The 22,354-nt window shown below is 39.1% G+C and overlaps 1 protein-coding gene across 3 annotated transcripts in view; it reads left to right on the top strand.

Annotated features, from left to right (window-relative positions):
• Positions 1-18: 18 nt before the first annotated feature.
• Positions 19-22,354, top strand: part of AREL1 (apoptosis resistant E3 ubiquitin protein ligase 1) — a 42,227-nt gene continuing 19,891 nt past the window's right edge. For all 3 annotated transcript variants that reach the window (XM_025443930.3, XM_025443929.3, XM_025443928.3), the window contains exons 1-3: positions 19-157; positions 16,560-16,873; positions 21,398-21,458. In XM_025443930.3, coding sequence (XP_025299715.1) covers positions 21,443-21,458 — 16 coding nt within the window. In that variant the 5' untranslated portion in view covers positions 19-157; positions 16,560-16,873; positions 21,398-21,442. The remainder of the gene's footprint in view (positions 158-16,559; positions 16,874-21,397; positions 21,459-22,354) is intronic.

The following is a 22,354-nucleotide window of genomic DNA, read 5'->3' as shown; positions in this document are numbered from 1 at the left end:
AGCCCGGAAGCGGAAGCCGCTTTGGGAAACGGAAGAGCTTGGAGCCGGTTCCCAGCCCGAACCGAGATCTGTACTGGGAGGATCTTGAGCCAGTCTCGTCCCGGGTACTGCGGCGTCGCCCCGGGCAGCACTTCTGGGACTTCGCCTCGCTGCTCGGGTAACGTTCCTCTCCACCACCGCTCTAGCTCGGAGCAGTGCCCCGAGGACCTCGCCTGCATCAGAGTTCCGGAGAGGCAGGACAGGGGGTCGGGGCGGGGGGACGGAATTCTCGGTTTTCCAGTACTTTAGGGAAACACATTCTCCTCATCCCTCAGCGCTGGGGGTGTCAGGTCTCTACGGTGCAGCTGGGAAGCTGTAGTGCCTACTCTGTTGTCCTAGCTGACACGGTGCTTCGTGCAGCTGGGTGCACGATTCTCACGATTCTCTCGAGTGAATACCGTGTACTTGGGTCGGTGCAGAGAGGGATGAATCATCGCCTACTTTTTAGACCATCTCTAGAAAATTGGGGCATAAGCTTGCATATGTTACTAAATTACCAAACCAGGAAAATGGCGAGGGGATAATTGACATTTATTGGAAAGCCTTGGTTTATTTATCACCCTTAATGGAAAAGGAATGGTTTTTGAGGATAAGAAGGGAAAGAGAATTTTTTTTTTTTTTTTTGAGTAGCCGCTGTGTACTTCGGTGGTTCTTAGCCTTCGGAGATCAGGTAACCCTTGAAGGTTTGTGGACCGCCAGGGACGATTCTTTGAAAAAAAAAAAAAAAAAAGGCTACATAACAACATTTTTCATGCAATTGATGAGACTCAGAGACTGAAACCCGTCCGTGGACTCTCTAGATGTCTGTGAACTTAAGAACCTCTATCTTGTATATGTACTTGGCACTTTAATTCTATTATCTTCTTTGACCTTCACAGTAACTTAAGTATCATCCGTTTACATGTGGAATAGCCGAGGCTTGACATTGCCTAGCAGTGTGTTCGGGTTTGATTTGATTCCGAAGCCTGTGTACTTTTCATCTTGCACAAAACTATTCTAATGTTTGAAATCCAAAAAGGTTATTAGGTTTTTTTTTTTTTTTTTAAGCTGGCTATTGCATAAAACACAGTGCATTGGTTAACATGAACTTTGGAGTCTGACTAATGGAATTAAACTCCTGCTCTGCCTCTTACTAGCAGTATGACATTGGGTGAATTAATCTATCTGTGCCTTAGTTCCTTCATCTGTAAAGTGGAGATATAATCTTAATAGTACCTGTCTCATAGGGATGTTATCAGGACTAAATGAATAAAAATGTGAAGTCCCTTGAACAGTGCCTACCACAAATAAACCCTATTAAAGTGTTTTCTATTATTAGTGTATGTCTTCCAACATGTGGTGACATTTGAATTTTATGCTGTTCGTATTTTAATATAGTTGCTCTGTTTTGGAACTTGAATGTGTTGATATCTTCAAGAACCTTATGAAGTTTTCAGTTGAAACGCTCAGTTGCAGGATGATTTGTCATGTTGATTTCTGTATAAACATATTTCTTCTTTTTCTTTTCAGCTCATAGGTATTTTAGATAGCTTTGTCGTTCACATATCTGACTTTGTAGGCTCTTGAGTTTTTGATGTTGAAACAGTTTTATTATTGAACCGTCTGCTGATAACATGTGTACCTTTTTTTTACCTCATTTGCGGTCAGAAGTTCCTAATCTCATCAAAACAGCTTGTCTGCAAGCTGTCATTCATGGGTAGAACTGAGAGCAACCACTTTTTTGATGCACTAGAACCCCTTGGTGATTAGGCAAAAACCTTTTCAAGTGAACATGACCAGTTGTTTATTTTAAACATAAGGGCACTGACCAGTATATAGTTGGGGTCAAAGGAAAAACTGCATATAATTAAAAAGTAATTCACATGTAAGTTCAGCTGTTGACAGAAAACACTCTCCTGGTAATTTGTGCCATGAATTTTGGAATCCATGAACAATAATAAACTTTTTTAAAAACAAGTAACTTGTAGTATCTATTTTGAGCATTTTCTTGTTTCCTTGTTAATATTTGAGAGGGAGCTAAATTGGTGTAGGAACACCACAGGGAATGAGAACATAAAAAAAATGTTTTTGTTAAATTGTAATTTGATTGCAATCTGACATTCTTATAGTCTAAAATTAAAGTACTGAGGTATAGCATGCTTTGATGGCAATGGGGGGGGCAGAAAGTAATTGCTTTTGATTACATACTTGTGAGAAAAAGAAATACTATTAGTCCTTCTCAGCAGTCAAGAAAGTTGTTTTGTATTTTTCTGCAGTCTTGAAGAGAAAGAATTTTTTAAGGCATTCAACCCACAGTTTTGAACACATAATTGGGCTTGGACTTCATTCCATTCACTAATTGGTCTTACTTACCAATCTAAGTTAATAACAAATTTCTTTATAAAATTATGGATTAATGAAAGATTCTTTTAAAACTCTTATGTTTCAATGTTAGAAAGTTAAAGATAGATTGACTTTGGTGGCCTTCAAGGGGAAAAAACTAATTCACAGATATTTTCTTCATTTTCAAGCTACAGTTTATACACTTATTTTTATGTCCGATGTGATATAAGTTTTTTTCAACATTAGTTGCCATTAATTATTTTTCAGTTAACTTGACTGTCTCCTAAATATGTCACATGGTATACAGCATGTTCTGCTCCTAAGGTGTTGATACCAAATTGGCTCATAAGGATACCTCAGAGGTACATTAGTGCTGCACGTGCCTTCATTCAGAAGGCATGTATTAAGGGCCCGTTCTGCTCTAGGCAGTGGACTGGTTAGTCTTGAAGAGCTCAGATCTGTATTGGAGATAGACTGGTGAACACATATATTATGGTAGATTGTTCAACAGAGGTATGCAAATTGAACTCTTTCACAGGAATTACTCTACCTGTTCATCTTTATGGAAGTGGTCCAGGTCAGAGTACTGTTGTGTAATATATATTTAATTATTGGGGTGCCTGGGTGGCTCAGTGGTTAAGCATCTGCCTTTGGCTCAGGTCATGACCCTGGGGTCTTGGGATCGAGTCCTGAATCAGGCTCCCCACAGGGAGCCTGCTTCTCCCTCTGCCTATGTCTCTGCCTCTTTCTGTGTCTCTCATGAATAAATATATAAAATCTTTAATGTATATATTTAATTATCACAACATAACCATATAACAAATACTTAATGAGCTTAACAGATTCTAGTATATCATTTTACTTTTTAAACATTAGTTTTTATATATATATAAATTTATTTTTTTATTGGTGTTCAATTTTCCAACATATAGAATAACACCCAGTGCTCATCCCATCAAGTGCCCCCATCAGTGCCAACGACGTTAGTTATTAAATAGGTTTAGGGATCCCTGGGTGGCGCAGCGGTTTGGCGCCTGCCTTTGGCCCAGGGCGCAATCCTGGAGACCTGGGATCAAATCCCACATTGGGCTCCCGGTGCATGGAGCCTGCTTCTCCCTCCCTATGTCTCTGCCCCTCTCTCTCTCTCTCTCTCTCTCTGTGTGACTATCATAAATAAATAAAAATTAAAAAAAATAAATTTCAATTATCTTTCTTTGGTTTCTTTTTCTTTGAAGGTTCATGAATGTTTAGCCTTCACTAATATTCTTTTATATAGTAGTTTTCAAACTTTTGAGGTTATTTAGCCTTATTGCAGCTTGTGTATATGTACATATGCATGTGTGTGTGCGCGTGTGTGCACGTGTGTGCGCCCATGAGCATGAGCACATACATACTTTGAGGCCTTGATATGGTTGGTATTATATCACCATGTTTTCCTTGTGGAACTCTTGAAACCTGTCCTACAAGTTATGGTTTAATATGGATGAGTATTCACTTAATTATCAGAAACCAAATGGTCCTGGTAAATAGATGTTTTGTCATTTAGCCTGAATTGAACAGCACTATATGAGTTTTTTTTAATTGATGGAAGGAAGGAGAGAGAGAATCTCAAGAGGGCTCCACATCAAGCTTGGACACAGGATTCAGTCTCACAACCCTGAGATCATGACCTCAGCCAAAATCAAGAGTCGTTTAACCAACTGAGCTACCCAGGAGCCACACATATGATTTTAATACAAACTTTTGTTACCTTGAATAGTTGAAAAATTTGCACAATGTTTTGCAGAGCTTCTTGCTGCAGCATCATTTCAGTGCAGTTTGCCTATTAGTATTGAGATGCTAGTAGTCAACATCTGTTCATTGTATTTTCTAGTCATAATCCTTTTTGGCCAGAGATAAGGTAAAGGTAATCTAATAATATACAACATATATTTTCTGTAGAGTCTTCTTGCTCTTATCCAGAGATCCAGCCCAGGTTATTTTAACTCCTCTTTTTGTCCACTTAGAGAGGTTCCACTCCAAGGATACCCCCTGGTGTATGTGGTGAAGCTATTAAGAAGAAAAAAACAGTTAAAATCTCCCAAATATGATCTAGTTTCTCATGTCTGGGTGAAGAAGGACACCCAGCTGGGTTACATAAATGGTTTATAGAAAAGATTGAAAAAGATTTGAAAAAAATGTTTTAACCAAGCATTAACTGGATTGGGGTATGGATTAGGGAGGCATGATCAGAATCCTAGCGGGGAATGAGAATGTAAAGTGGGGAACTGGATGTAACTTTTTAAAATCACATTTTATTTTGGAGTAATTTTAGGTTTATAGAAAAGTTGCAAAGATGGTAGAGAGAATTTCTATATATCTTTCACCCAGCTTTTCCCCTAATGGTAACCATGGTACTTTTGTCACGTCTAAGAAATTAACTTTGGTACAATACCATGAACTGAACTACAACTTTATTTGGACTTTACAAGTTTTTCCACTAAGTGCCTTTTTCTGTTCTAAGATCCAAATCAGGATACCACATTGTATTAGACCATGTGCAATTTGATAAATAGGTGAGCAATAAAAGTTCACCATGTGAACTTTTTCTCTGCCGTGTATGTGGTTCAGGAATCCCCTCTGACCACTGCTGAAGAGAGGAAGTCATTTGACCATGAGAATAGACAATACTGTGTAGGTAGTGTTTTATACCTCCTTAATTCCCAAAACACTGTTAACTCAGTGGAAGAGTTGGCTTTGCTCCCAGGAGGGTTGTATGAAGTTTCCTGAGAAGCTAAGAGCTAATCTTGATTGAGAGGCTCCACTGACACCATGTGCTCACTTCATAGGCATTACTACACAGAACTGTCACCAGTTGGTTTACTTGTCTTCTTTATTAAACTGTATGTTTCTAAGGGTCAGGGACCACCTTATTCATTTTGGAATCCTCAGGGTCCAACATAAGTTTTACTTTTTTTTTTTTAAGATTTTATTTTTTTATTCTTCAGAGACAGAGGGGCAGAGACACAGGCCGAGGGAGAAGCAGGCTCCATGCAGGGAGCCCGATGCGGGACTCGATTCCAGGTCTCCAGGATCATGCCCTGGGCTGAAGGCGGTGCTAAACCGCTGAGCCACCCGGGCTGCCCAAGTTTGACTTTTAATACACATTTGAAGAAATTCACATCTTGTTTTTTTTTTTAATTTGTTTTTTATTAGAGTTCAATTTGCCAACATACAGCATAACACCCAGTGCTCATCCCATCAAGTGCCCCCTCAGTGCCCGTCACCCAGTCACCCCCACCTCCCTTTCCACCATCCATTTGTTCTGTTTCCCAGAGTTAGGAGTCTCTCATGTTCTGTCTCCCTTTCTGATATTTCCCACTCATTTTTTTTCTTGTTTGGTAACATTGATTATTAGGTCAACAAAAGTTTTGTTTTAATACTATGTAAGAGTTGAGTTTCTCCTTTTGATTGAGCCATCTTGGTTTGCCATTTCTGTGGCTAGTTGAGTTTTTCTTCCTGGAATCTTAAAGAACTGTATAATGCTCATTTAAGATAGCCTTTTTTTTCTGATTATGTAAATTATTTTCTCTAAAAATAACAGTAGTATAGATGGCAGTAGAGGTAGAAATTTTGTTAGCTTTTAAATACATGTGTGATGACTCTAGATTCATCCCACTGGGCTGTAGATCTGGCTGTTTGCCTGCTACTTCATGCACAGTTAATGAAATAACACCTTCCTAGACTTATTGAGGGAGACGGCTTGTCAGATTCAGGGAATTCGTTTTAAAATTTTCCTGTTATAGCCAAGATTCAGTGGCCCAGGGTCACCTAAGCATAAAAGCTGCCATGGGATGGGAACACAGGGGCCTGTCCTAATTCTGTGGCTCAGGCCCAGCAGAGTTAGTTTGGTAAATAAGAAAAAAACATCATACTAGGAGAGAGTTGTAAATTGAAGCCGCTGTTTTCTTGACGTAGATGAAAGACTACTATAGGGCAGAGATGGGCCAGTTTCCTATTTTTTTTCTCCAGATGTCCCAGGAAGTTACAAAATGAGCAATGATACATTGACCCTGGTTTCCCTGTTTTGCTCACTCTAGCTTTGAATCACTTTTTCCTCCTTTCTCTGAGCTTTGCTGAGAATGGCAAAGCCTATTCCAAGGAGCAGTTGAATCTAAAATGCACTTTCGGGACACCTGGGTGGCTCAGCAGTTGAGCATCTGCCTTTGGCTCAGGGCATGATCCCAGAGTCCTGGAATCAAGTCCTGCTTCAGGCTCCCAGCAGGGAGCCTGCTTCTCCCTCTGCCTGTGTCTCTGCTTTTCTCTCTGTGTCTCATGAATAAATAAAAATCTTTAAACTGCACTTTCACATGTGCTCTTCATTTCAAGGCTGATGAACTCTGGTTTGTTTTAAAGAGAATGGTGCAACAGAGAGAATCCATATTGAATCCAGAAATGGAAAATCACTTTGGTCTCTGTCAGCTTCACCTTGATAAGCCTAACTTTTCTTTTAACCAGTGAATGATAAGGGAACGGTTTCCAGCCTCCTCTCAGGTGAGAGTAAGCTTGTAAAAGCTTCTCTTCAGAACCAGAAGGGCAAGTAGATTCATTGTCCTTGGCTTAACCTGCAGTCACAAGCTCTGGGTTTTGGAATTTTGTTGTTGTCATGTTAAGACCCAGCATCAGGGGTCCAGAGGGTTATGTCAATTTGAAGAGAACTGAGGAACTAAAACGTTGGCTCCATTTAGAAATGCCTTTTATTAGTTTGCAGAGTAAGGAGAGACCTGTTAAAAGATTAAAAAAAAATCTTTCACAATTCTAAAACAGACTGTAACTGAAATGCTGGAGAGTTGGTAATGTGGAGAGTTGAATTTGAAAGAAACAAAGCAATAATAAAAAAACTGAGTAAATAAGGAGATAAAGGGCATGCAGGAGCTTAAGAAACTTGTTAAAAATATATTTTGTATTTTTAAATTATAGTTGACATATATTGTGTATGTATTAGGTACAACATAATGATTGGGCAATTATACACATTATGAAATGCCTACTATGATAAGTGTAGTTACTATCTGTTACCACGCAAAGATATTACAGCTTAGGGAATATAGTCAACAATATTGTATTTTTCATCTTGGTGCCTTAATTTATTTTGTAACTTGAAGGCTGTACCTCTTAATCTCCTAAACCTATTTTCACCCATCCACTCACACCCCTCCCCTCTGGCAGCTATCAGCTTGTTCTCTATTTTATGAGTCTATTTATGTTTGTTCTGCATATAAGTGAAATCATATGGTATTTGTCTTTTACAGTATGACTTATTTCACTTAGCATAATACCCTCTAGGAGTCTATCCATGTTGCTATGAATAGCAGGATTTCATTCTTTTTTTATGACTGAGTGATATTTCATTACATATACGTGTTTGTATGTGTATGTATATATAATATCAAGAAGATATGGTATGTGTATATTTATGTGTATGTTTACATATATATACACATGCAAAGTATCTTCTTTATCTACTCATCTATTGACAGACACTTGGTTTGCTTCCATGTCTTGGCTATTGTAAATAATGCTGCAGTAAACATAGTAGTGCATATATCTTTTTGAATTCATTTCCATTTTCTTCAGGTAAATATCCAGAAGTGGAATTACTGGGTCATGTAGTTCTACTTTTTTTTTTTTAAAGATTTATTTATAAAAAAAAAAAAAAAGATTTATTTATTTATTTTACAGACACAGAGAGAACATGAGCAGAGACACAGACAGAGGGAGAGTGCTCCATTGCCTGCTTTCTCCCTCTGTCTGTGTCTGCCTGGTGTGGGGTGATCCCCAGTCTGGGATCATGCCCTGAGCCAAGACAGACGCTCAACCGCTGAGCCACCCAGGCATCCCTCTTGAGCATTTTTTCACGTGTACTCTTGTTAAATATCTTAACAAGAAATTTTCGTTTGTGAAACTTTGGATAAAGTTTCTAGAAGAAATTTTGTGTCCTTGAGTTAGACTATAAAAAACACAAACTATAAAAGAGGATGATTGATAAGTTGGATCTCATCAAGTGAAAAACTTTAATTCTGTAAATAGCACTATTGAGAAAATGTTGAAAACAAATCACAGAAAATCTTTGTCAAACATATATCTAGTAAAGGACTTGTTTGCAAAATAAAAAATTCTAACAACTGAGGCACCTGGATGGCTCAGTGGTTGAGTGTCTGCCTTTGGCTCAGGTGGTAATCCTGGGGTCCTGGGATCAAGTCCTGCATCAGGGAGCCTGCTTCTCCCTCTACCTATGTCTCTGCTTTTCTCTATTATTCATGAATAAATAAATAAAATCTTAAAAAAAAAAAGAATTCTAAAACTAAGTAGTAAGAGGACAAACAGCTTCATTTTAAAAAATGCAAAAAATTTGAGTGCCAATGAAGTGTCACAAATAGCCAATGAGCACATGAAAATATACTTTCCATATTGTTAGTCCCTATGGAAATGCAGATAAGACCAGATTGAGGGACCACTTCACACCTACTAGAATGGGTAAAATTTAGTAGAATGTTTTTAACCTCTATGTATTTGTGCTCTTTCCAGATTTTTTTCTTGTGGTTGATTTCTAGTTTTATAGCATTGTGGTCAGAAATGATGCATGGTATGACTTTGATCTTTTTGAATTTGTTGAGAAACTTGTTTTGTGGCCTACTATGTGATCTATTCTGGAGAATGTTCCATGTGCACTTGAGAAGGATTCATATTCTGCTATTTTAGGATGGAATGTTCTGAATATATCTCTTAAATCTATCTGGTCCAGTGTATCATTCAAAGCCACTGTTTCCTTACTGATTCTCTTTTTGGATGATCTGTCCATTGATGTAGGTGGGGTGTTAAAGTCCCCTACTATTATACTATTATTGATTTCTTCCTTTATGTTTGTTATTAACTACATTAAGTTGAGTACGTAAATATTTGCAGTTGTATCTCATTGGATTGCTTTAGAATTATAACATTTAAAAGACCGACAATATTCACTTTTGGCAAATGTGAACAACTGGAGGTCTCATACATTGCTGGTAGAAATGCAAGATGATACAGATGCTCTGGAAAACAGTGTAACACTTTCTTATAAGTTAAATATATACTTATCATGTGACCCAGCACTCTTTTAGCTGTTTACCCAAGAGAAATGAAAACATGTGTCCACACAAGACTTATAGTTGAATGTTCATAGCATCTTTATCCATAATAGCCCCAAACTGGATAGAATCAAATCCTTCAACTGGTGAAGGAATTGTATTATAATGGACTACTACACAGCAGTAAAGAGAAATGAACTGCTGCTACGTGTAATGACGTATATGGATCTAAAACATATTGAAGAAGAAATGCCACACAAAAGACTTCATTTTGTGTATGATGCCATTTGGCACATGGAAAAGGCAAAACTGTAGTGATAGGAAGCACATCAGTGGTTGCACAAGGGGATCATGAGAAAACTTTAGGATGATGAAAGTTCTGTATCATGATTATGTTTTATATCATAACCTCAGAAAATTGTCAAAGCTCTTATTGTTTGCTTTAAATTGGTGACTTTTAAAAATAAATAAAAATAAATAAAAAAAAATAAATTGGTGACTTTTACTATATATAAGCTATATGTCAATACAGCTGATTTTGGCAATATTTTTTTTTGCCAGTGATTTCTGCAGGATTAGAGACTGGACTCAGATTAATTCAGATCTGAATTTGTTATAGACACTAAAATAATTTTGGAATAAAAAATAATAATTTTGGAATAATCAATATCCCTGAATTGAGTTGCAAAGAGCTTACTAGTTATCAAGTTGGGTCAAGTTTAGGCTAAAAGACTATTATTATTAATGAGAGTAGGTGGAAATAAGATACACATTTTATTTGGAGTTGCTTGATTAGAGAATCATAGTTCCAAATAATCAAGGGGAAAAACCTTGTGGTTGATTAGGGTTTGGCCTAACTCTTTACTGGTTCTAATACTGTGACCACCAGTTTCTAGAATACTCACTTCCTTTTGCCTCCAGGTAACCACTTATACAGTTTTTTCCTCTTCTCTGATTGTTTCTTTTCACTCTTTACTACCTCCTTTTTGGGGGGTTGAGGAGTACATTTAAGGTTGATCCCTTCAGGGTTCTATAATTGTTCTTTTTCTTGGTCTACTTGTTTTGCATGACAGTGCTTTTTATTTCCTGTGTCTTTTAACTGCCCTCAAGATACTGGTATCTCCATAGCTTCAGATGCTTAGTTCTATTTGTCTTGTAAATATATTCACCTGGATATCTCATAGACACTTCAGACTTAGTTCTGTACTCATTATCTTTCCCTAAGCATTGGCTTTGCCTCCTTAATTCACCACCATCATTCATCCAGGCTCCCAAGCATAAAAAATCCCGATTTGTCCTTGGCTTCTTGCTCTCTTTTATCTTTTTGACCTCACAGGTCACTAATCCTGTTGCCTCTAACTGGGAAACAATGCATACTCTAGCCTCCCCACCCCCCACGAGCCTTGCGGCCAGTGCCGGCTGCTCCCTTGGACCAGCATTTTCCTTGACTCTCAGCCATTGATTGATCTATCCTCCTCTTCAGTCTCTTTTAATGTGTGATCCTCATTCTCCCTTAGTTAAAAAAACATCTCTTGTTTTTTTTTTTTTTTTTTTGGTTGTGATTGCTTAAAGTCTAAAAGGAAGTCATATTCTTTGAAATTTCCAGGGTATTTCTTGAACTCTCATTCTTCCTATCCCAAGAATCTTTTTTTTTTTTTTCCCCCTTTCTTGGGGTTCTTGACACATCAGTGTTCCTGGTTGAGTGTAGGCTCTGGAATCTCACTGCCTGGCTCTTTCATTCGTCAACTGGGTGACAATGGGCAGGTTATTTTAACTCTCTGTGCTTCTGTGTCCTAGTCCATAAAACATGGCTAACAATACCTTATGTGATACCTTATGTGATTGCTGCTAGTTAAATGAGATAATAAGTAAAGCACTTCAAACAGTGGGGGCGCTTAGTGGGTTCTTAGTAAAGGTAGATTTGTTTATCATCACTCTTGAGAAAAAAACAGAACACTCGGTATTTTGGATTGTTGCTGTGGTTGTTTCCAAATAAGATTTCTCTGGAAAACCAGTTAGTCTCTCAGGTACACTCAGTGCCATCTTCATAATTTACTGCCGGCTGGGCTGCCATCGTGGCCTGGACACAAACTACCATCATAAGCTGGCAGCCTGGTTTGCACGTAAAGCCATATCCTGCCAATCACCTGCGGCCAGTTTCCAGCCTCTTCCAGTCCTTTGTCTTATGCACCGTATCTTGCACTCAAGAGCAGCTGAGTTCCTTCCTTTTCTTAGGACACCTCCATTTTATATCCAAGGCAACCGAAGAGAAGTAGCTTGTCCAAGATTACTCAGTAGTTAAGAGTCATGCTCCTGAGCACTTTACCATACAGTGCTGAGAACCAGTCACCTTAGTTTGCCCCAGGTGGTCTTTCTAAACTCTTTGCTTTCATAATGCTGACCTTTTTCTTCACTCCCTTTCATTTTTTTTTTCTTCACTCCCTTTCTTGACTCAACTTTGGCCTATGCTGTTTTTTTCTGCCTAGAGTACTAGTCCTTTTATGTCTGCCTTGCAAATGTTTGCTCAGTCTTAAGTAATAGCTCTGCTGTCTCTCTTGTCATTACTTAACCACTCTCAGGCAGTTACCTTTCTCTTCCCTTTGCCCTCCACATATTGTTTATTCCTTTTTTTGTGTTACTTGCCACATTGTATTGTCCATCTCCCACCTTGGACAGAGTTCATCCAAGGTAAGAAAAGACCCTGTCTTATTTATCCTTGTTACCTTAGCTTTTAGCACACTATCTAGCAGATAGCAAATGCTCAAGAAATATGAAATGAATGAAGAATGAACCTTACAGAAGAACCTGAAAATGTTGGCAGATTATAGTCAGTGAATTACAGTGAATTTGCTAAAAACAATGTTTTATCAAATTATGTTAGGCAAAAAGAAAATACAGATATCCAGGGATGGGGGAACATAGCAGAAAAAAATTTTATTTAAAATGTGGGTATATGGGATGGGTGGTAGTGGAGTAATGAACCATAAGTTGAGTGGGGAATGTAGTGCTTTTCAAAGTTTGCAGTTAAGTACCTTTGGTGGTAGAGGATAGTGGACATGTAACTCCTTAGGGGTTGGGAGTAGAGCCCCAAGCAGCTTTTCTGCCTCCAGTATCAAGTATCTGAATATTATGAACATACCCATATTTTAGAAATTAATGCAAATTTTGCATCCTATTCCATTATGTATGAGTGTTTTAAGATGAAAATACTTTTTTCTTCCCACCTACCTCATCATCCAGTGAATGGTTGCTGCAGGAACTTGTGCCATTTACCCTCTGGCTTCCAGCACATTGACATGCTCCAATGCCCAAATCTGGGAAGCATGGAATGGGGTTATAGTCTAATATGGCAGTATGCTAGCTTGCTGTGATGTGGGGGATTATCTACTCAGGAGTATTATGTCATGGAACTGAGGAGGGTGAGCTCATCTTTGCTCTAACAAGGCTGTTTCTGGAAGGCTGCAGTCAGTTGGAGGCACCTCATTACCAGATCACTGGGGACCAGTTGGAGAGAGTTCACAGAAGACCCACAGGAATGATTAAGAGACTGGAGGGGCTGACTGATGAGGGAAGAATATAAATGAAAACCGTATAACTTGGCTGAACTGAGATAGCAGGAATACACAACTGTATAAATATCTCACGAGAATAAACTCGATGGGGGAGGGTGATCTCTTATGGTGGGATTTGGTGGAGAATAAACCAAGGCTGAAATTAAGCAAAGGAAAACGTAAACTAATAATCTGAAGTATCTGATGGCACACTTTGTTTCTTGGAACCTACTTAGATCACTCTAAACTGTGGGCCTCTTTTAATTGAATGATTTGTTTTTTTTTAAGATTTGATTTTCCTGGGCTTGTGGCTGGTGCTTCTGTATAGAGAATCCTGAAGACTACATTTTCTAAAGCCAACATCTTTCTTTTTCTCATCTTTCTTTGTCGGACTCTGTGGGTGATAGTTGGGTGATTGTGTGCTGCCATTGCTGCTTTTCTTTATTCACCAGAATTCCAAAGTGGACTTTCACATCATTTTTTTTCATGGCTTTTTATAGTAGTTTAAAAGTAGACCCTGAGTCAGTAATATATATTGTAATAATTTTAGAAACCTGGATATGGTATTGGTCCTTGAGGTACTGGTTTTAGGAAATTATAGCCTTGATAAAATGCAAGCGTAATTGTAGGAAACATGTACTTTGGGGAAATGATTGTATAAAATTCCTACTTGGGGTATGGGAGGCATAAAACTTTTAAATAACAGTTGAAATTAGCCAGGAGAAATATTTGCATAATGTTGCAAGTTTTATAGCTCTTTTCCTAAGAGGGGACAGTAGAACTAGAAGAAAATGATTTTATGCTTTTTTTGATTTATAAAAATGAGTTCATTTATATTAAGCAGTTATGTAGCTTTAAGACTAAGACCTCTATTCTAGAGATTGGTAAACTTTTTTTTTGTAAAGGGTCAGATAGGAAAACTTTATAGACCACGAGTTTCTGCAGCTACTCGACTTTGCTCTTGTGCAAAAGCAGTCATAGATCATATGTAAAGGAATGAACTTGGCTGTGTTCACCTTTTTTTTTTTTTTTTTTCTAAAAAAAGCAGCTGTCTGGACTTGGCCTACAGGCTGTAGTTTGCCAACTCCTGCCCTAGACCTTTGCTCCCAAAAGCATGATCTGTAAACCAGCAGCATCAACACTCCCTGTGAGTCCGTTAGAGATACCGAATATCGGGTCGCTTCTCGGAGGGACTGCTCTATAGCTTAGACCGAGCTTCTCAGACTTTAATGTGTGTAGGAATCACTTGAGGGCCCTTATCAAAGTACAGATGGAAATAAACTGAATAGCATACTAGCTACTAGGAGACAAAGATGAGTAAGACCCAGTCAGTATCCTTAGAGATCCCTGAATTCATTAGGAGAGACTACTATACAATACAACAAATACAGGCTAATACATGTTATAATAGAGGTATTTTCAACATAGGAGTATCACAGAGGAGCAAGTGATAGGGTCTGCGTGGCATGGGGGCAGTCCTCACAGGGGCCTGAGAATCGGACCCGGAAGGGGGATGGTGCTTGATTTGAATTTTGAGGCTTACTAGAGACACTGAATGAAGCATTATCATGGGTAGTAGGTTCATGGTGGGGTGCAGTAAAAATGATGTTAGAACCGTGAGTTATTTGGACACCTAGGTGGCTCAGTTGATTAAGCATCTCCCTTTGGTTCAGGTCATGATTCCAGGATCCTGGGATCAAGCCCCGTGCATTGGGATGCTGTCTCTTTAGCTGGGAATCTGCTTCTACTTCTCCCTCTGCCCCTGTTCCTTCCCTCTCTCTTTTTTTCTCTCTCTAGTAAATAAAATCTTAAAAAAAACAACAAAACAAAACAAAACTACTTAAAGAAAGAACTAGGAGTTATTTAATTTAATAACTAAATGGCTGATTACAGGGCTGGAGACCTACTAAGATTATAATGAATAGAAATAAAATTTCAGTACATTCTATTATTTTTAGCTAATTTCTTATACTCTTATTTGAAAAAGGATAACTTGCCTGTTCTCTCCCCATAAGTTATTTGTTTTCCAGAAGTAGAAACTTTTAATAGGTTCTTACATCAGTAAGAATTTGGAAAACACTGTAAGAGGCAGAAAATAAAAATTATTTATAATTCCGTACACCAAGACATGACGACTTTAAATATTTCTATGTTGTTCCGTCTAGTCTTTTGTATGTAATGTAACATTTTAAAAATTGGGCTCATGCTATATAAATAATTTTGTGCTTGCTTTTTATTTAGCATTTTATTTGTGGGAAATTTCTTTCTTTATTCCTTAAAAGGTGTCATTTTTTAATGCTTAGATAGCATTCAAGTGGAGCTCCTATAGTTTATGTAACTTATCTTGTTTGTGGCTCCTTTAAGCTGATTCCAGTTGCTAGTTGACCCAGTTTTTGGCTCATATACTTGGCAATTCTGTCACCATATTTTAAAATAAATACATATACTTGTTTATTTTTAATTATAAAAGTTTGCTAACTTGTTTGATCTGCTGGCCTTCACTCATTCCATTCTGCTGTTCTTACTAGCACTGTGGGTTTTCTTTCTTGGTTTCCCAGGGGAGGGAGGCAGTAGGGTAGTCATTAAAAGCATGGATTCTGGGTCCAGGTTGTCTGGGTTTGACTTAGCTCTACTACTTATGGTACATAATCTTGAGAAGGTACTTCAGTTTCCTCATCTGTAAAATGGGGATAATTCTATTTGACCTGAGGTTGTGAGTTAATATAGATGACGAACTGAGCACGGTTCCCACCATGTGGAAAGATAATCTTTTTTTGTAATGATGAGTAGCTTCTTATTTGTTTTATGGTGGTTGTTTGTGTGTGCTTTGCCATAATCCCTCTTCTGCTATATTTAGTTTATAAATGATTATAACTCAAATGTCTTTGAGTTACACACTGACTTTACTAGACTTTACTTAGTGACTTTATCTTGAAAGTTCACAGACTTTTTTTCCTGGTCAGTAAATTTTACTATTTAAAAAATAAAGTCAGTGTTGTTTCACCATGTCTTAGAAATGCAGCCATGGGTGCAAAGGGAGCAGACTGCACAGGGACATAGGTTTTAAAGCTTTTGGGTGGTTTCTCCTTTCGAACTGAATATTACTTTGATTGCTTCTGTGGCATAATAAGGCCCTCTGTAATGTGTCCCCACCTATCCTGTGGTCTCATTTCTCTTCATCATACCCCCACACCCTATGCTCCAGTCCCATTAAACTGGAACTGGGCATGTGATAAGTGATGAGGCTCACTTTTTAAATCTGTGCCTTGCTAACTTCTCTTGAAGGATTGGAATCAACTGAAGTGCTGTAGTTTCCTTTTGGGGAGTGACATAGTTAAGGCAATGAGGTTGCCACTGGCCTTTTTTATGTGTGTGGAGTTTTAGTTGGGAAAGCCCACTCCGAGTTTACCAGGCCTTATTTATTTTTAGTGTCCCAGGATTTCCTCTGCCCATCCTATCTACCTCCTCTTTGTTGTTTTCTGGGGATTCTCTTTCAGAAATAAAAACTTCTTCCACTGACACTTTTTTCTCTGTTGAGTAGGATCCTGGGACAAGAGGACAGATGCATCCTTTGGCAGTCGAATGCACCCTGCACTAGAGAGAAGTCCAGGATAATAGTGTTGGGGCTCAATTTCTCCATCCTGGAATTCATCCAGTCCATTCCAGAAATATTGACCCTCTGCTTCCGTGACACAGCCTCAGTGAATGTCCAATGGACAGACACTTTCCGTTGACCTTGCAGCAATTCTCTTTCCTGTGGAGGTTGGAGGACGAGGTGAATGGTGCCAAAAGTTGCCTGCTTTGGTGAATAGAAGTACCCCCCTTCGTTCCCAGAACATGGGCCCTCGTTTCAAGGTAAGACCATAGACTAGTTAAGACTCACTTGTTATTGGGATACAGAACATGGACTCAGTAACCAGCATCTAAACCTTTTCAGCAAGGAATCACTGCTGAAGTGCGTAGTTGCAGTTAGAATACTTCCTCTGCCCCCCACCCAGAGCACCTTTGAGAATGAAGAAATCAATTCTCTGTTTCTAGGAAGTGATTTTTTCATCACTCATCTCCAGTGCCAGGGTTAAAATATATTTGGCATTATAATCACAAATCTTTAGGCTCCTAAAAAAAGCAAAGAATTTTAGAATAGGTATGTTAGTCAATTTTCTGACATTCCCTTGAGGCAGGTACTTTCAAGTGTTCCCTCTCCCCCACCTTTTGTAGGCAATGTGAGCCAAAGGACTGTAGTATTAAGCAACTGGCCCAGGATCTTTTAGTAAGCAAGTGATATTTCTGCATTAGATAATTGGTACTGCATTCCATTTTCCTTTGTCATGTTTTATTTTTATTTCAAAAGATTTTTAAAAGGGGCCATAAGCATTTATTTTTCTAATTTTAATCTCCTGGTGGGATTCCTCACAGTAAGATTAAGTAATGTTTTTCATACTTTCTTTTACCTGTTTTTTTTTTTTTAATCTTTCTCCTCTTCCCAAACACCTCACTATTGCCATGACTCCATTTTTTGTCATGATTTAGTGTTGTTAGGCTTAGAACATTGGGTTTCAGAGTTAGGCACAGACTTGAGTCTCAGCTCTGTCACTTAACCAGCTGGAAGATGTTCAGGTTAACTTTCCAAATTCAGCTTGTGTGTGTGTGTGTGTGTGTTTCTTAATCTGTAAAATGAGAATAATAGTGTTTATTTTACCAAGTTGTCATGGGGACAACTACTTAGGCTAACACATATAAACAGTGTAGTGTTTGGCCTATCATAAGTGGCTCAATCAGGGTGGGGAGTATTACTTTACTATTACTACTGTTATTCTGCTAACTTAGAGTATCACAGTTTGCTGAGTTTTATGAGAGCAAGATACTAAAGAGATGAACTTGAAAACAATTCAGGTAGCTGAATGGCAAGAATTAGTATGGCAGAGGCTTTACATACTGTTTCTTCGAGCTTGAATTAGTCTTGGGAAGAGTTCCAAACTAATTTTATGAAGCAGAAGTGTGAGCAGCAGAAAATGGAGGGTACTATAGAAGCTGTTAGGAAAAATAAAAGCTCAAGATAAGGGAGATAGAATCATAAAGCCAGATACCATGCCATGCATAAGAACCTATGGAGTAGTTGTGGGTATTTGGTACATACTTGTAGAACTGAAGCAAACTGGTAACTTGTGGTCTGAAGAGTTTATAATCCGTGGTTCAAGTGAATATACTGCCACTTAGAGAAGTCTTTAAAAACTGTATCAGAAAGGAGGTCCCATCAAGAAAAATCCCTGATCCTTAAGGCATTCTGGACAAAGGAAAGAACAAACGTTTGACCCTATCCGATAATTCAGATACCTTATTCATATTTATTGCAGCTACTATAGGCAGTTCTGTTGGATGCCATGGAGAATTTTAAAGATGAGTCTTTGCCTCATGTTATTTACCACTCTGAAATGGAAAATAAAACAAACACGGGGCTAAAATGAAAGAGAATACCAGTGCCATAAGATAAATAATAGAGTAATGTGCGAATTCAGAGGAGGAATGGAATTTCTAAGTTGAGGCTCAGGGAAGATTTCAGGGAGGGGAGACAGGGTTTTCCCTAGACGTTAGGGTTAGGAGATTTCATAGAGACATGAGAGGGGAGTGGTAAGTGGAAGCAGAGGAAGTGACTTTTGCAAAGCATGGAGAATAGGATGTTTCAGAGCTTGGATGTCCAGGTGGAAAGGATGGGAGTCAGGTAGATCACAGGATGGCAGCAAGGTATTGCAGGAGAAGGAGCCAAGGGGAATACTGTGGGTGGGGAAGAGAATGGAGACCAAGCAGAGAGAGCCTTAACCAGGGTCAGGAAGAGGACAGAAAGTGCTTACAGAATGGAAGTGAAATCTCGAATAAAAGTGATTTAAGTGATAAAGATAGGAAGGTTCGTGACAGTCTTCAAGAGGAACAAGACAGGAGGAAGACGTAGAAGGAAGGCAAGTTCAAAATGAGACCAGTTGAAAGATGGGTAGGTACTGTCAGGGAGGTTGTTGAGAGCTACTGTAGAGAAGTGGAATACTTCATAAAGGTCAGTCAAGGGGTAATGAATCGACAGAGCTAATTCCCTCGCCACAAGGAGGTTTCCAGGAGAAGAGAGGAGGGTCGTTTGAGAAAAAGTGGTGACAGGTATGCACAGTTTTAAATAATAAAATGCAAATGTAGAATTGACCTACTGGAAAAAATCTCAGTGTTCTGGATCAGTGGTAACAATTTGGCTGAGAAATAAGTGAATGAGGAAAAAATGGACAAGGACTCAGCAAGGTCAAGCTCATTACTGCTAGCTTCATGAGGACTGAGGCTGTTTGCTGTACTGTTTGATTTTAGAGTCCTGATGGCTATGGGGAGTTATATTGAAGTTGTGCAACACTAAAGGATATGGTGCCATGGAAATGACTAAACCTCAACTCTTTCTATGAGCAATGAGAATTCTGAATCCTGGACAGGTCACGCAATTGCAGCCTTGGAACTGGTCTGCAGGCCTGTGACTCACTGCTCATCCACTGCCTCTCCCAGGAAATGTTATAGTTGTCAAGAGATAGCACATGGCAATTTTCTTGGCCCTCATGATACTTGCCATACAATTGGCATTGCTCTTGTTCTTGTAAGTCCTCTAATGTCAACCACATACACTTTATTTTCTGCTGAGTGTTATAACTTTGCTAAGGACCATATTTTCATATCCAGGATCAGATTGGATGGCATCCAACTGAGGGAGGACTTCAGACAGTTCAACTGCCAGTTTGGTTTCTACAAAGTCAGCGATATCATCTGCATCCTGTGAGGTGCAGACAGATGCTTTTTTGAGAGATGAAAACAGCTTTCAGCATACGGTCCCAGGAGATGAGATACTTGTTTGGGAAAGAGGCTCAATAGTTGTGATCCCAACTTTTGGGTCTATATATTGTCTCTTTATGATAGACCCTCCTGGGAGCAGCCTAATCTCTGTATACGGACTGTGTTATGTTCCCTGTGTGGATCTCTTTTCTAGTAGGACTTTAGATGCCAGTCTAAATAAAGATTTCTATGAGGGATCCCTGGGTGGCGCAGCGGTTTGGCGCCTGCCTTTGGCCCAGGGCGCGATCCTGGAGACCTGGGATCGAATCCCACATCGGGCTCCCGGTGCATGGAGCCTGCTTCTCCCTCTGCCTGTGTCTCTGCCTCTCTCTCTCTCTCTCTCTCTCTGTGACTATCATAAATAAATAAAAATTAAAAAAAAAAAAGATTTCTATGAAATGTGGTATGGTTGCTTGCCAAATTACCTACTGTCTGTGGATTCCATTGGGAATATTGTTACTGTCAGAGGAACTAATGGCCATTTTCATTCTTCCTCTTAAAGTTTTCCAGTACAGTTAGATATAAATGCATATCCTATTTAAAAAAACAGAACAAGACTTGTTTTGGTCCCTCCCAGACCTGAGCCTAGATAGCCTTTCAGCTGTCTTGTCTCTGAGTAATATTCTATCGCTGATAAAAGGCACTGGGTTGAGTTAATGTTGATAACCTTAATATACATTGACTTGAAAAGAATGACTCCACTGCATTGTAGAGGGGAGAGCTCTTATAGACTATACTAAGGTCAAACTCAGTGATAAGATACCAATGTCAATGTACATTGCATTTTTCCTTGGTAATACCTTAAGTTCAAGTAACGGCAATTAAAGTCTTATTCTGGAAAAAGTTTAATAACAGTGAAAGTTTCCCCTCAAACTCTGGCCCGTTTGAATTGTTCTGATCTTGACAGGCATCACTTAGGATAAATACAGTCTCCTCCTTTTGTTCCTGTCCTTGGCCCTTCTGCTAAGCTCATCTTCCATAAGACCTGTTGTCTAATTGGTAACGGCAAAAATGACCTCTTCCATGCCCACTGCTTATTATTGGGACGACCTTGTGGTTTACTTTAATTACATAGTGCCAACATGATGATAATAATACTTTTAAAAATCCCCATTTGATATAACTATTTCTACTCAGATGAATTACTTCCAGAAGGCAAATAGAAGGGGAAAGTGATTCCATTATCCTCTTTGCTTGTGTTAATTAGCACTACTTTGCATGGGGGAGGGAAACTGTCTTGGGGCCCTGGATCTAAGAAGATAAAAGCCATCTTACTGCATTTTGTAATGAGCACTAAAGCAAGCAAGTGGCTGTTGGTGGTATTCCTAGGGTGGTCGTAGATTAGAAGACTTTAGGAGTGATGCAGTCACTGTTTTGCTGACATTTGTTATAGGGCACCTGTCAGGCTAGAGAGGACAAGGATAGTAAGGCTTGAGTCACTCAATTCAAGTCATATGTTCTTTGTCTCTCTCTGAGATGGCTGTAAGGGAGAGTTGGAGAAAGACCTAAACAAGTTTTCTTTTGCAGCTGCAGCTGTGATCCTCGGCTGTCCGTCGGCATTGAAGGGACCTGATGTTTTACGTTATTGGTATGTTACGGCAAAAGCTCTCTTTATTAGCTTTTTGTTAGGGTTGCTGCATCCTTTTTGCTTCCCAGTCTATCCCTTTCCCCTTGAAAATAGACTTAGAAGTATTTCTACCCATGCCAGAATGTACCTTCACAGAGCTGGCAGTGGAATTCATTCATTTGGGAAACATTTATGGAGTAATTCTGGTCTGTGCCAGACACTGTTTCCTGCCGAGCAAAGTCGAATAAGGTAAAAATCTGCCTTCAAGAAGTTTGTAACACGAAGGAGAAGAAAAGCTATAACACGTGAGAGTTTGAGGGAGCCCAGGAGCGGGAACTCCTCACGCAGGTGAGGATTGGGGAGGGCTTTTGCCAAGTGGACAAGAGAGGGGAAGACTTTCAAATGGAGGGAATAGAATTGACGTTCTTTTCCCTGACTCTGTGAGGGCCTAGCATGTGCAGGAAGTTGGGGTTGCACATTCAATAGGCCAATGGTATAGAACTAGGGTTGGCAGACCTTTTCCATAAAGGGCCAAAGAGTAAATATTTCGGGTTCCCAGACATACAGGCTATGTCACAACTACTGAATTCTGCTGGCTTAAGGCAAAGCAGCGCTAGACAATATGTAAATGAATAGGTGGGGCAGTATTCTAATAAAACTTTATTTATAAAAACAGGCAGTGGTTGGGATTTGGCCTGTTTGTCTGACTCCTGGTATAGAAGTTCCTTTTTTCGAGGCACCTGGGTGGTACAGTCAGTTAAGTATCTGACTCTTGGTTTCAGCTTAGATCATGATCTCAGGGTTGTGGGATCAAGCCCCGAGTCGAGGTCCATGTTCAGTGCAGAGTCTGCCTGAGATTCTTTCTCTCTCTCTCTCTATCACTCTGCCTCTCCCCCTACTGTCACGTGCTCTCTAAA

Source organism: Canis lupus, chromosome 8 (genome assembly GCF_003254725.2).
Source record: "Canis lupus dingo isolate Sandy chromosome 8, ASM325472v2, whole genome shotgun sequence".
Classification (NCBI taxonomy): Eukaryota; Metazoa; Chordata; class Mammalia; order Carnivora; family Canidae; genus Canis; species Canis lupus.
The sequence above is the reverse complement of the archived record's forward strand: the minus strand, read 5'-3'. Positions and strand labels throughout refer to the sequence as shown.